At 41.0% G+C, this 16,204-nt stretch overlaps 1 protein-coding gene across 1 annotated transcript in view; it reads right to left on the reverse strand.

Annotated features, from left to right (window-relative positions):
• Nucleotides 1-601: 601 nt before the first annotated feature.
• The window catches only part of srp68 (signal recognition particle 68), a 59,370-nt gene continuing 43,767 nt past the window's right edge, over nt 602-16,204 (reverse strand). Inside the window, exons 12-16 of the mRNA XM_060844364.1 lie at nt 15,333-15,427; nt 9,168-9,297; nt 7,578-7,653; nt 4,675-4,727; nt 602-2,290 (exon numbers count right to left, since the gene is read on the reverse strand). Coding sequence (XP_060700347.1) covers nt 2,063-2,290; nt 4,675-4,727; nt 7,578-7,653; nt 9,168-9,297; nt 15,333-15,427 — 582 coding nt within the window. The 3' untranslated portion in view covers nt 602-2,062. The remainder of the gene's footprint in view (nt 2,291-4,674; nt 4,728-7,577; nt 7,654-9,167; nt 9,298-15,332; nt 15,428-16,204) is intronic.

Here is a 16,204-nt window from a genome sequence, read left to right on the forward strand (position 1 = left end):
GCATGTACAGGTAACGACTTGCATTCTTCTGGCATCTCATGCCTTCTTTGCAGAAACATCCTGTGGTGTTAGTTACCTCACACCAAGCGCTGTTGTATTGTTTGCTATTTCACATGCAAAAGTGCCACAGGGATGAATGACCACTCAATCTGATTTTGGACAATATTGGTTGAAGGAGGAATTGTGCAGGAATTGGATCTTTGATGTTTACTTCAATCACCAAGACAGATAGATTGGACAATCATGTTAACACCTGCAGCATTCTGTCATTCCTACACTAAGCTGTCAACCTAAATGTTGCGGTCTTAAGTCAGGCTTGAGTCTACAACATTCACACTCAGAAATATGAATGTTGTCAAAGCTGAAACCTTATGTAGCTCACTAACTGCCTGGTATATATCTATTTGTTTTGGGTAAAGCTGTTAACGAGCAATAGCTGATGGGTTAGTTCAATCAATTCAAATGCTCATTGTAGTTTAGTCTTTATTTCAGGATCTTTGAAACAAAAAATAAAATTCCTATTTTCTACTTTTATCCATTTATAAGAACTGCTCATTAAAGACCAGGCATAGTACAACAGAAAAGGCTCAATGTTCATCAATTTCAAATCTTGGAAGATTTTAATTCCAGTTCATTCAGAAACAATATGGGATTCTTCTCAACATTTCAAACTTTTTAAAAAATCTTTACCTGTGGAATGATTCCAGGTTGCACTCATTTTAACACAGACACTGAACAAACTCATTAGTCTGAGCTATTCGCCAAGATCTTCACCTTTTCAGTCAGTGACATTAATTAATTTGATGAGGAAAGAGGAGCTGACAGCAGACTGAACTGATTGCAGCATCAGGCTGGTTCCTGTCCACAGGCAGCAGCAATCTCACACTGTTTAAAGCACTGGCGAGCTGGCATTGCAGCAGTCCTATTCTCTTCACTTCCGCAAATGTCTGTCTATATGCAGCAGCAGTAAGAGGGAGTGAGACAGGCACTTGTGGGGTTGGCAGGTTCTTTGTGGCTGTGTCATGTCACTGGATGTAGCAGATGTACATAATATTGCTTTGGGAATCCCCAGCAATCTCCTTTTATCACATGCCCTGTTTGAGAACATGTCAGACGGGCTGGCTTTTGCACAAACTGGAAGAGAGTTTGGGTTGGAGGCAGGGCAGTGTCCATCTAACTCCAGTCTTCAAACGTAGCAGGTGGACAAAAGTGACACTCGTTTCCCCAGCTCAAAACAAGGGAGATGGCGGCAGACTAGATAGAGGGCGAAATGAAAAACTGAGCTAGCATGACACTTGTGAAAGATCCAGATCCTCAACATCAATAACAAGAGATTCTCAAACCTAATGATTAAAAATGCAACATAATGAAGCACGCAGTGAAAAGTCCATGTGGTGCTATGTATACATACCATGATAAGGAGCTCCTCCTTCTCAGGACAGAACATGAAATACTATTATTACACAGCCCTCCCAACTGAACTTCATCTGGGTACTTTGCAACTTAACCATCTTCAGAGCTACACTTTTTTTAAAAAAAGGGGAGGTTACACCAATTTACAGTATACTCCAAATCCTGTTTGCGAGGAGATAAAGAAGGAAAGTATCAGAGATCCTGCTGTTTCCTAGGACTCCCATTATTTTGGGGGGGGGGGGGGGGGGGAGGGGATGTTGAAGTGGTACAGTATCTAGCTTCAGATTGCCTGTATGGAAAAGTACATCAGAAGAGGAGTCTTCATTTTATCGTTTGAGGACACTATGTTAGTCATTTGCTTTCTTCAATTGCTGAGAAGAGATTGAGACTTTCACTGGTACATCTGTGGGAAGGACTGGACACTTCATGCTGCAGTTAGAACAACAGAGTTGAACAGTTTGCAAAACCCAAGAAGAAATAAGGATCTTGTGAGACTGTGCTATTGTTCAGTTCAGTTTGCTGTGCATCCCTCGGTTTCTGGTTACATTTGAAGTATTAAACTCCATTCAGAAATACTGAACATTCAGAGCAGGACTCGAACCATTACACGATACAAAATTGTTTTAATCCCTTCCAGCCTTTCCAAACTTCAGCCGCGGAAGCCAAAGAAACCTTTGATGTAGCCAGTGAAGCCTCCTCGCCCTTTCTGTTCCACTTTGTCCTCCAAGGCTGGGAATGTTGCATGGTTGAGAGCCAGGTCAAAGAACAGAGGCTTACATGGAATTGGCTGGAATTCCGGTGGAAACCGCACCAGATTGGCATTTTTAGTGACCAAAGAGGGATCGATGCGAAAAACATCCAAACATTCTCTGAGAGGCTGCGAGAGAAACAGAGTTTAGTCACATCTAGAGCCCTAACATGCAAAGACACAGCTTAAACAGTGATCACCAGAGGGACTACCATCACAATGTGTGAGCTCAGTAATCCTGGTAGGTGAACTGGGTTATCGACCAGACTTTTCTCCAATGTCACCTCAGCACTTCCTAAAACCACATACTTCATTTCCTAAACTTTCTCCAACTTTAATTTCACACTTTTGAAGGTGGTACATTATAGTACACATTAGTGGAACTGCAGACAAAGGTCACTGCTCTTTGTGTACTAATTAGACTAAGGGGACAGTCCTGTCTTCAACAAGTGTCCACACACAACCAGCCACTTGGTTTGTGCTGCTTCTTCCTCAGCTTGCTCAGAGACTGTGAAGCCAACCACAATGCCACAAATCATTCCAAGTTGGGAGAAACAGATTCAATGTCGACAGACTATGGGCTGCGTGGTTCATAGAGATTTTTACCCACTAACAGAATAACTGAACACATTCCAGCACAGTGCGAGAGATCACTGACAAAATCTTATGGGAGTTTTTTGCTGTTGAGAGTGATCATCTGGAATGTACTGCCTGAGAGAGTGGTGGAAGCAATTTTGAAAGCAGACTTGCAAAATGTAATGCTCTCAACCTATTAAATGGAGGAAACAAAATACAGGGAAAAGGAGAAGGAGTTATGGGAAAGGCTGTGATGAGATTAATTAAATATCTTTCCCCAAAGAGTTGGTAGCCACACTGAATAAATTGCCCCTCTTGGTACTGCTTAATTCTAACGACAGGAGGAATATGGGGTAAGGGGAGGTTAGAAGCAGACAGCATGTCCGCAACAGTTGCAAGGCACTAATAGCTTCATTTCTTGGGCTTTTGCATTTTTAACCTAAAGGTTCCACTCTACTGATAGCGGTCCCCTGAAGACCACAGAGCAGTTCTTAACATCTAGAACATTCTCTTCCTCGGTCAAATATGTGCAAGAACAAGGAACAAAATTAAACAAAGTTTCCATTCTGTCAGCATCACTGCTTGCCTCCCTTAGGTCCTCCTTATAGTACTCAGTTACCTGGGCTGAAAGGACAATCCACTGAAATCTCCTGAGGGTCTAAAGAGGAAAGATAGCAAGCTACATTTATGCAGATGTGCTTGATCACAGTCAGAAGGACGATTAGATTACATTCAGCATCTTAGGCAGGCTGGTGCTGGAAGATCCCATTTACAACTATTAAACCTTTTCAGTTGATATACAGATCTCCCAGACTGTGAAAGGACAAAGTCCTCACTGCAACACGTAGTAAGTTACTTTACTAAATACAAACAGATATACAAAACAAAGCCCGCTCAATAATCCAACGAAAGCTGGGAGAACAAGCATAATCAGGTTTATCCTCCACCTGAGACGCGGACAAGGTTCAATGCCCTACTTTCAGTTTGTAATGAGCGTAATAATGGAAGGCTGGATCATTCTAAACCACCTCTAAATAAATGGCTATGACAGCACACAACACACTCATCCAACACTCAAGTAAATGTCACTACAAGATGCTCTCCTGTTTACTCTCCATGACCTTGAATATTCCTATTTTTCAAACAACTTCGAAGTAGATTGAACAGATCTGTTTAAATCACTATAAAATTTCATATAACAGGCATTCCTCAAGAGAGATTTATTTCCCCAAAACAGTTTTTATTCCCTGAGAGTAATGCTGATTAAAAAAAAGAAACATTTTGAGGAAGCTGTTCACCAGAATTCATAAGAAATACCAAAGTAAAAGGAAAACATTGTACCATACGAGATGGAAGAGCTGATAGATAGACCAGTAGACTGTTAAAATTTTAAACTCATCAGGTTGATGAAACTTAGCAGTTAACTATCAGTCATCATCAATGGGTGCATTCTCCATGCCCACTGGACAAATAATCAACACACTTCTCTCATACAATAGAAATGACATTTTTCCTTTACATTGCTAATTCTTGAGAACTCTCTTAATGAGTGAAATATGAAAAGCTTTGACAGAAATGTATGTTTTTCAATATTTGAATTCTGTACTACCAACGAATTCTTGTGACTATCTTGAAATGTGTGTTCTGATTAGGAAAAAACTGTAACCCTTCATAATTTTGACGAACTCTAGGGAATCACAACAGAAATTCTCTGAGCAGCTGTGTACACTTAACAGCAATGTTTCTCTGTGGTGATCGCAACTTCAACAGTCTCAAGATGGGAATATACTCTGCCAAACACTTGATATAGTTAATTTGATTGAACAAATGTGGTGATTTACAATTTTGTTTGCGCTATTCTTTCTGACAATTTGTTTGCCATATCTTCAAATCCAATTTCGAGTGACAGCTGCCACAAGTGTCTGGGAAACCCTTACCTTGTTGTCTTTGACTTGAAGCTGTGACACCATCTCGGAGACATCCTCTGTGTCTGTGGACGGTGGTTATGAAAAACATAATTGCATACCATAAGCAATTTACAATACCTCCACATGCATAGGACAGTACTAAAGTTACTTATGCCGAAATATCCTATATTCCTTCATGGGACATAGCTTTACTGCTAAGGCCAGCATTTCTACTCACTCTTAACCGCCTTTAACCTGACTGAGTTGCTCGGTCATTTCACGGAGCAGTTAAGAATTTATTACACTGCTGGGAGTCTGTAGTCATACATAGTCCAGACTAAATAAGAATGCCCAATTTACTTCACTAAAGCACATTAGTGAACCAGACGCATTTTTACAAGAATCGATGATAGCTGTCATCATTACCATCACCAAAACAAGCTTTATACTGCAGATTTATTTCAATTTAAAATCCACCAAGGTGGGATTTGAACAGATGATTAGCCTGGGTTTCTGGATAACTGGCTATCAGTATTACCATCCCACCACTATCCCTCCAATGAGCATCAGATTCTCAATCTTTCCTGGATTTCCCCATCCATCTTGTCTGAACAGCTAATGATTTTGAATATCTGTACCAAATCTCCACTTTTCTCAAAGAATAACCATCCTAACTTCTCCAACAAAACAACATGTCCAACATGGAACCATTCTCACGATCTTTTCTGTACTCTAATCCCTTCACATAATTCCTGAACAGTAATGCTCAGTACTGCTTGTATCACACTAGTCAGAGCTAACCCAATGATTTTCACAGTTGTAATATTACCTTCTTTGCTTTTGTAATATAGGTCCGTGCTGAGGAATCCCAAGTCGTCATATACTTTAGAGTCCACTCACTCAACCTGTTCTACCACCCTTAATGCTTTATGCATGTATGCATCAGGGTCCTCTGCTCCTATACCCCCTCTACAATTTTACCGTTATCTTGTATTGCATTGGAGTACTGCCTACCAAAATAAATCACTTCGTACCCCTTCATTTTTTTCTACTACTTATGCATACATTTCACCAACCTATGTCCTTTCAAAATTCTATACTAGCTTATGATTTGCAATGGTTCCAAGTTTCACATAAGCTGTAGTTTTTAAACTGTGCCTTGCAGACAAGGTTCAAGTCATTAAGATATATCTGGTGGACCATGGAGCCTAACGCTGACCAGCAGGCAGCTCAGATATAAGGGTTCCTTTATCCATATTGCAACTGTACCTTTTATTCCATAAGTTGTAACTTTACTAAGCATATATGCAATGAGCAATTAGCCAACTATGCACACCAAGTACAGATGGTGACAACTATTGCAAAACCTTCTGTTGCTAGGGAGCTAGCGTGCATCAGTATACAGAAGGGAAGTATTTTTTTCCTTCAGAGATTAAATTACCTTCTCCATTAAATAAAGAAGGAATCCCAATACAAAGCAAAGAATTCCAGTATTTTTTTCCAATACATCCCTGCAAATAAGCCCACTACCTCTCCATGACATACACATTTAAAACAACCTCCCAACATATGCACCACTAAAATAGTAAGATACTTCGCATAGAGGAGCAATTAATGACCAGAAGTTGACACTGATCAGCATGAAAGGCTCTTAGGATAGTTGATTAAACTTGATCAAAAAGAAAGCTTTCAGCAGTGTCTTTAAGGAAGAAAGAGGCAGAAAAACAGAGGTTTAGTGAGGGAATTCCAGAGTTTTGGGATAGGCATTGAAGGCATAGCCACTAAAGGTAAAAGGAAGATGTGCAATTGGTCTGAACTGGGAATGTACAAGGCTCAGGCAATTTAAGGACTTTGATAAGGAGAAATTTCAAAACAAGGATGAAAACCTTTACATTGACAGACTGTTAGATTTGAGGTACGATGCAGATCAACAAGCACAGCTGATGGATAACAGAACTTGATATGAATTAGGATAGAAGTAGCAGGAACTGTATCTGAGCTCAAGTTTATGGAGAGGCCAAGGTGTGAGATTAGCCACAAGGTCACTGAAACAGAGAGGTCTGAAGGTAGCAACAGAATGAATGAGGCTTTCAGCCGAACTGATGCAAGGGTGGAGCTCATCACACCATGAGGGTGAAAATAAGCATTTGGGTGCCAGAGTGGTCTGTGGTAGGATGTCCAGTATAAGAATTAAATAGGAGCTTACAGTTTCAGTAACAAACAGAGGACAGGCAGATGTTCTGGTATCAGTGGCCAGGGAGTGGATTTTAAGCTAGGGATCAAAGACAATGGCTTTAGCCTTCCTCAATAGTTCAACTGGAGGAAATTTCTGCTAATCCAGTGCTGGATGACATACAAGTCAGACAATTTAGGGAAGTGAAGGGGGTCAAGACGGAAATTATTCCTTCCTGCCCAAATTTGGCTGTTTCCATTTTATTGGAAGTTCCACATAGTTTGAGATAACTATCATGCAATTTTTGAGATGTTGGAAGAACTGAAAAAACAACACTACATCGGACAAATAGCAGGAAACTTGCTACCATCATACATGAACACCAACTAGCCACTCTCACTAGTTTCCATACAAAGAAGGACACCACTTTGACTGGGACAACACCCACATCCTAGGACAGGTGAAACAAAGACCCGCACGAGAATTCTTAGAGACATGGCATTCTAACCAGAACCCCATCAATAAACACACAGGACCTAAATCAATCTACCTTTCCTTGGGAAGAACCGGAAATGACATCACCCACCTTAAGAAACCAAGAGCTATAAATAGAGAGGTGGGACATATCACCAGTGCTTCACCAGAGATTCTCACTGATGATGTTACCTAGCATGGTGACAAAATGTCTGAAAACAAACCTTCCAGCTCAGCGAGCTAACTTACATACTTATGCTACATGATTAAATGCCCAGGTACTCACCTAGAATAGCAGCTGCCTGTACTGAGTATTTCTCAGCATTGACTCGTGCTGCTAGGTCCTTTACATCAGGGAGATCCTGCACAGAAGTAGCACCACATTAATCAAATGCTTCTGTACAAGTGGTCAGGAGTTAACTTTGTGGCATCTACATTACATTTTTCTCAACAGCTTCATAGTTCTCATAAATACTGCTTTTGTATTGCAATGCAAACACTGTACTTGCCCACAGCTGCACGATCAGAAATTATGCTTACCTGCACTCAATTCAATACTCATTTAATTCTGAGACAGATATTACATTTGGAGAGCACATTGGTTCAAACTTTGTATAATTGAGACACGAAGCAAGGAAATGTAACAAAACACAATCAAAATTAACATAGGAGAAAATTTTGCAACGTTTCATAAAAACATCTTCAGATACAATATTTTAGAAAACTAGTTTAAATAGCAAATTCGGGCTACTGACCAACCCGAAGCTGCCTTACTTAAGCAGTGGTTTCCAGAAAGGGCACCATTTATTGAAAACACAATGTTCAGTTTCCTGTCACTAAATGACCATATTCATATAGGAGCTTCGAGAGTGAACCTCAGTAACCTATTCAATCATGGCAGGTGGCACAATGGGGCCTGATTACCTCTGCATCTAACATCCATACAGTCTAAAAGAGATCACAGGATTGCTGTCAGGAACAAAAAGCTGGCCGATTTACACATCCCTTGCCGATAAAATAAAAATCACTCCAAAATCAGTGTGCCGGTCGAAGGCAGTAAACAGGAGGCAGGGCCTGACTGAGAAATCCCATCCTGCAAATAGTACCTAACATTTCAAAACTCTCCTTTACCAGAATACCTGTGTAGAGCTTATTTCACTGCTCATTACTCTACATAGCTTTGATAAACATAATGCAACCCAAGAAAAGATTAGGTCATTCTCAAAGTTAAATAGCATTAACCAAATATTTTGATCATACTGGAAGTTTTACCAACAGATGAGAGACAGAGAAAGAGATTTAGTCTCAACAACACTGTTCGAGTGAAAGAGGTGTAAAGTAATAAATGCTTAGACCAACTTAGAGTATTGCTAGATGGACAAAGCTTAGAAGGAATATGGTGACAAGTGGTTAAGCCAATAGGAGAACTTCCTTAGGATTCCTTCTATCTTTAAATTTCATTGACGTGATTCATAGTCTGTTACTTTTGAAGGGCAAATGTTATTGTTTAAAAAGGAAGATGAAGCAGCTGACTGGTGCATATGACCCCAGAGAAGTAAATCGGAGGACAGAAGAAACAGTTTGATGTACTGAGCAGTCTTTTCTCAAAAGTGACATCACCTTGCGTGGAATTTGGGTCTGTATTTGATAGTTCACACATTCTACTCAACAATATGGGAGCCCAGGGAAAATACCAAAACACAAAGTATGAGTTACTATGTGTTTTAGCTGTCTGATTTCCCAAAAAGTCTATTTAGATATCCTGAACCAGCCAGTGGAAGCAATGTCCAAAATAACAGCATTATTTATGGTGCTTTTGCCATTGTTTACAATCTGAAAACACAAATGACAAAATGTAGCATACAAAATGCAGTACCTGTATATGATTTGTAAATTTTGCGGTCTGTGTCTGTGCCTCAGATGTGTATTTAAGGACCCGCTCGTACAGGACCAAGGCTTCACTCCACTTCTTCACAAGGACATAGGATTGGGCAATGAAGAAGCACCTGGAAAAGAGAGAGGACACAGAGACCAATGCAGAGAAAGCCCCTTTTCCAGAACACAAATATCTTACAACTCTGGAGTACATTGTGAAACAAACAAACTGATTCAAAAGTTCCTGATGACCTCAAACAGCTTCTGAATCTGATATATCAGCATCTGGGCAGTCACTTTAGTGAAAAGATGATTTTGAATTTATGAAGCACCATGGCATGCCACTAAAACCATTAACATGAAACTGACTAAATTATGTAGTTTAACCTATCAGTGTAAACAAGATGATCCCACGGGCAAAAAGTAGGTTTTTAAACCACAATATCCAGAATGTTTTGAAGTTCTGAAGATTGCTGTGAACAGGTCAGTTCTGAAGAATGGTTTATAAGCTGCTTCGGTTGATTGGCCAGGCCATTGTGCTCATCTGCCCTTTTCAGAATCCCCCACACCATACCTCCAACACCTACGGGAAACACTCCGAGTGTTCAACCTTTCACAAATATTGGCTTGATGCAGTTACTATTTTAATTTATCTTTCAAAAGATGATCTTGCCAATTATGCAGCACTCTCTCAGGCATGGGCTAATTTCAATGACTGGAGTGGTCTTAAAAGACTCAACCTTCAGCCTGATGCTATCAGTGGAGCCTCACAGATATCAGACTCTGACATTTCTACAGTGGCAGTGCAAGCCGACTGGACTTGCCGCCTTCTCTGCTGTTCTTGCTGCCTGTAAATTCTGTTGGAACTGGGGGCAGAAGCATTCCGATGGAAGGGAGGTAAAATCAAATTTACAAATAGCCCACTTCTAATTTTGTTTTGAAGATCTGAAGTTCTTTGGGCATGACAGCCAAACGACCGTCCCACTTTACAGCAGCAAGGTGCGCCTGGGAATTCCCTGGCCCTTTGATGACAGATATCTGGGGAATGCTGACAGTGGGGCAGGTGCTCAGTCACCCCCCCCCCTCCATGAGCAGGACCCCACCCTGAGATTTGGGGTGAGGTTACAGCAGACCAACAGGTTGAAGCCCCACCCTGTTGTAATTGGTGGCAGGGCAGCACCTCATTTTAAGTCAGGGCCATATTAATTTTTATTTGCTATTCACCTGGGAGCTTTTATTCTCTAGGCGGGGCTGCCAAACAAGAATACTACTTGTTTAATTTAAATCCACCTTTGTTCCATGATACATTTTTAAGTGATCTCTAATGATTTACTCCAATATTGGCTCACTACACCCCATTGCACAGGTAAGATTGAAAGAGCTAGATACTTTATCATCCTCTTTAGAAACTTTATGATACACCTCTGAAGCAGGTGGGGCTTGAACCAAAGCCTCCTGGCTCAGAGTTAGGGTCACTGCCACTGCTCCACAATCACGCCTAGTAACTAAAATGGCTTGTTATTTTTAACCAGCCTGTTCAGACATCTTATGACACATACCTAAGGCAGTTGGGACTGGAACCCGGGCCATCTTGCTTTGAAGCAACAACACCACTATTGCACAAGAGTCATAGAGATGTAAAGCACAGAAACAGACTATTCGGTCCAAATCATCCATGCCGACCAGATATCCCAACCCAATCTAGTCCCAAATGCCAGCACCCGACCCATATCCCTCCAAGCCTTTCCTATTCATATACCCATTCAGATGCCTTTTAAATGTTACAATTGTACCAGCCTACACCACTTCCTCTGGCAACTCATTCCATACACGTACCACCCTCTGCCCCTTGGTCTCTTTTATATCTTTTCCCGCTCACCCCAAACCTATGCCCTCTAGTTCTGAACTCCTCCACCCCAGGGAGGAGACCTTGTTTATTTACCCTATCCATGCCCTCATGATTTTATAGACCTCTATAAGATCACCCCTCAGCCTACGACGCACCAGGGAAAAGAGTCGTCTGAAATCGATATGTTCCTTATTTTGCTCTTTTCACAGAGATGTTATTATCTCTGGAGTAGGTGGAACTTGGAACTGGGTGTTCCGGTTCAGAGGTAGGGATGCCAGCATTGCTCCACAACAGTCCCATGTGACCATAAGGGCTACACAATCAGGCCTGGTTATAGTCTATAGCTGGCTATAATGGATTCAACTATCTCATAATAAATAAGGTGCACTGTTGAAGCCGCTGACATTAGAAAATACCCCACGAGGGAAGATGGTGGCTGGGGAACTTGACTGAAAAAGAATAAGGGAGCGACAACTGAAGGGTGGTTTACCTTTTAGTGGAGAAAACGGCTGAGCTACATTTCAGTGGATGTGGGACTGCTGGGTACGCCTGTGTTTTGAAGAAAGAAATCCTGAAGGTCAAGCTCGCTCTGTGAGGATGACCTGAAACCACCGCTGATAAAATAGGTGATTACTAGTCATCTGATTTTAAATCAATGTGAATAATTCTAACCTGTAGAGCTACTCCATTCAGAATATTCAGTATATTCTCTAATTTTGGTTGTATTTCAGGTTTTGAAATACCTGAAATAAAACCAAAACTTTGCACAGAATATACTGAATATTCTGAATAGGAAATTCAACCAAACTTTCAACATGTGAAAAGTTAAATATTTGCACTTTAAGAATACTTTGCTGTTAATGAATGCCTGAATGGGTACAGAGGGATTTTCTTATGAGACATTGAGTAGGTTGGTTTGTACTGGAATTTAGAAGAGACAAGATCTTATTGAAATAGTTTCTTAGGGGGCTTGAGGAGATGACACAGAGAGGTGGTTTCCCCTTGTGGGGAAGTCTAGGACCAGAGGGGCTAAATCCAGAATAAAGGGATCACACACCTAAGACACATAAAAGGAACTTCTTCTCTCAGAAGGTAGTGAATCTGTAGAATACTTTCCAGCAGCAGGCTGCTGAGGCTGGGTTGTTAAGTTTATCCAAGGCTGAGACAGGGAATCGAGGACTATGGGAAAGTGAAGATTGGGATTATCAGATTAGTCATGACCTTGAACAGCAGAGCAGACTTGATGGGCTAAAAAGGCCTACTTTCTGCTCCTGGTTAATACACTTTGCACCCCACAAATCCATGCAACAGAAAGAGGAGGTTCAGTTTCAAAGATCACTCCTGCATTGTATTTAATTTAGAAGCATAGGATCGTTCGAAATTCCATGTTTAAAATGAAAAGATTGGAATTTAGCTTCCAGTTCTTTGCCTCTGATTAAAACACAGCCAAACCAATGTGGTTTCTTACTTGCAGATAGTGTACCTAAGTAAACAAATCAGTTAGCACAATCAAATGTTAGGAACAATGAACATCCATCAGTGGGTTACTTTGCAATGATATCACTAATTATAATCAAAGTACTGTCAATCAGGTTGGAGGTGGGAGAGGGTGTGGTGCAGGATTTAAAAGCAAATAAGCAAACAAAATCTATTTACAATAGCAGGAACTTGTAATTAACACCATAAAACTTTCCAAGGGACTCAGCCATGGCATTATAAACATTCAATGCAAGTCACATTACTGTAATTCAGGAAAGCTAGGTCAAAGAGGGAGGAGGGAGATGTGAAGAAAGGAAAAGTCAATAGGAGTTCCAGAGCTTGGAGCTTGGAGCTGAGGCAACTGCTCTGACATTTTGGGGTCAGAATTAGATGGACACCCATCTCAGAGCACAGTGGGTTTGAAGGGGTTTACAGAGATAGAGAAAGGCGCGGCCATAGAGATCTTAAGCAGCAGGTGAGTTATTACATATAGGCCATTCGGCCCACTGTGCATGTGATCCATTAGATTTTTGGTACAACTTTTCTTGACTTACCTGTACGTTATTCTATTTTGATTAGATTAGATTACTTAACAGTGTGGAAACAGGTCCTTCGGTCCAACAAGTCCACACCGACCCTCCGAAGAGCAACCCACCCAGACCCATTCCCCTACATTTACCCTTTCACCTAACACTACGGGCAATTTAGCATGGCCAATTCACCTAACCTGCACATCATTGGATTGTGGGAGGAAACCGGAGCACCCGGAGGAAACCCACACAGACACGGGGAGAATGTGCAAACTCCACACAGATAGTTGCCTGAGGCGGGAATTGAACCCGGGTCTCTGGCGCTGTGAGACAGCAGTGCTAACCACTTAACCCTCTAATTCTGTTCAGAATGCTTTGACTGAACCTGGCTCTAAACTTACTTTTCAGACAGTGCATTCTAACCAGTCATTATACAAAACAAAAATCCTCATAGCACTTCAGTTTCTTTTACTAATTACTGAAATCTGTGACCTCTCATTCTCAATCTTTTCATGTCTGGGAACATTTTCCCTATTTACTGTGTCCAGATGCCTCAGGATTTCAAAAACTTCAATACATTCTGGCACAGTCTTTTATTCTCAAAGTGTGTTTTTATTAATGTATCCACGAGCTAGACCAACATTTATTGCTCATTCTTCAGTGTGCTTGAGATGGTGGTGGTGAGCTGCCTTTTGAACTGCCACTATTCAGAACATGGAGGTACACACACGTTGTTAGGATGGCATTCAAGGATTGTGATGTGGTGATATATTTCTAAGTCAGGACACCGAGAGGCTTCTAAATGGTGGCTCTGCCATGTACCTTTTGCCCTCATCTTTCTGGATGGTAATACAGATGACAGAGGGACAAAGTCAGCAGATCCATTTGAAGCAGTACCAGCTGCAAGTTCCCTATACGTGTATAATACAAATTAATCATTTTTCCAGAGAATTGCAGCAAAAGGATCAATCCCAAAGGATAACAGCAGTGCAATCTCCTGGAGAGAATGATGTGAGCTTGCAGTCTCAAACAGTGGTCTCATTAAATTCAGCCAAATAGAATAATGGCAGTACATGACAAAGATTACAGCAGACTATTACCATTAATTCAACGCATGTTATTGGACTGGGTGCCATTCTGACTGTAGCAAATGGAGGAGAAATCTGTTTTACCAGCAAGAATACCTGCCTAATCCCATGAATATAATCAAAAGGAAACAGCCAGTCCTGCTCAGAAAAATGTTTATCTTTAGCTAAGAACATTTGTAAGGAAAGACAAAGACATTCAATTGGCTGATTGTTTCACAGTACAGCATTACATGGAATGGTCTGAACAATTTGCAGTTCAAGCGAACTACGTAGAATATTTTTAAATCAACCTATTCAGGGATGTAATTAGACACCTCTAGAGCAGGTAGGATTTGAACCCAGGCCTTCTGCTATCTATGCATAAGCTTGCTTTAATTTTGGTCTGCTGACATAGCATGCTATAATCATTCCTGAAATGATGGGTGCATGTGCACAGAAAGTCCCAAGAGCAATGCAGTAATGAAAAGGGAATATAGGTTATACTGTCAAAAGATACTTTGTAAGTAAGCTCACAGGAAACACAGGCATGGCTTTGGAATTAATTTGAACCCCATCCAAAATTATGTGGAGAATTCTGTAACAAACAGTATAAGTGAATTTCATTGCAGTGTAACATTTGGCCCCGATTGTACATACATCCAGATTCCAATATATTCAGGCATGATCACTAACAGCTAGATGATGTTTTTCAGCTGATGTGTCAGTCATTGAAGAAAAGATCAATTCATCTTTCCAGTGTTATTACAAAGATATCATTTTTAGGGAGTCATAATTTGAAGGAGCCGGTGTTGGCCAGGGATGGACAAAAGTTAAAAATCACACAACACCAGGCAATAGTCCAACAGGTTTAGAGGTACTAGCCTTCGAAGCACAGTTCCTTCATTTCGGGAGGACATGGACAAACCTTAATTAGTGATTAATTTAAATACTTATTCTTCTCTAATTACCCCCAGTCCTTTCTTGAAGGTACTGACTGATTCATTCTAGGGTAAAAAGAAAATCAGCCTTCCTCAGGTTCAGTGACCAAATTAAGGAAAATATACACATTTGGACATTATGCCTCTCAATTGTGGCTGTCAAGTGAAGCAAGACTATATGGATTTATGCCTGCCTGAAGCAATCATCATCTTCAGCTAAGCAAGCAGTAGAAACTGAAGAATTATACAGCAAGAACTGTTTAATGGAGGTGGTGAGAATGAAGGTGTTCTCCTCCTACCTACCTGTAGGCCTTGTAAACCAAAGTCTTCAGCTCCACCTCTGCCTGGAAGCTTTTATCATCTTCCAAGCCTGACAGCTGGGGCAGCTCTGACAGATTCTGTGCATGAACACAATGCCCAGTGTTAGAAGCACTCTGGTACAGTATATACACCATACTATATGTCCACCAATTGGTACTTGGAACTATCCAGCCCAGGAGTGTCGAGCCGTTCAAGCTGCAAATATGGGCATCAGAGATGCTGCTATTATTTGTCCAGGTTCAAAGACCAACAGTCCATCTTATTTTTACAGACAATCTGTCCTCTTTATCAATTTAAATGAGTCTACTGCATGTGGTCTGAGTGGGGACTTAGAGTGCGGCAAAAACTGTGCAGCTTGGAAAGAACATTGTCCAAGATGCTCAGTGATAAAGGACAAGCCTATCAATTCCTGATAGTATCCCCCAGGAGCTCGTTGTAGGCTCTTGCCTCACAAGTGTTCACTGAAAATCCTATATCCGACTGTGCACTAGACCTTTGAAACTGCATTTAAAAATGAGCTGGCAGGAAAAGACAGTTGTTAAATGCTAATGGCGCTCAGGCAGCAACCAAGTTTTGGCACTGCTAGTTACCATGCTTCCAGGCACTGCTGACCATCTCATTTCTGTTACATACAAAAACCAAATGCTTTTCACTTGCTCAGTTCGATGTTTTCTCCGAGAATCCCTCCCTGTCCAAGCCTGTTCTCTTCCTCTTCTGTATGTTTCTCATTCTCTGGTAATTTGTATACTTTTCTTTGTTTTCCAATTCCCCATCTCCTCTCAACTCCTGCATTCTCTTTTGGGAAAATTCAGTCAACATGGAAACACTTCAGATTACAGGCAGAGAAATGGGGC

The sequence above is a fragment of the Hemiscyllium ocellatum genome, chromosome 25 (assembly GCF_020745735.1).
Source record: "Hemiscyllium ocellatum isolate sHemOce1 chromosome 25, sHemOce1.pat.X.cur, whole genome shotgun sequence".
In the NCBI taxonomy this organism is placed as follows: Eukaryota; Metazoa; Chordata; class Chondrichthyes; order Orectolobiformes; family Hemiscylliidae; genus Hemiscyllium; species Hemiscyllium ocellatum.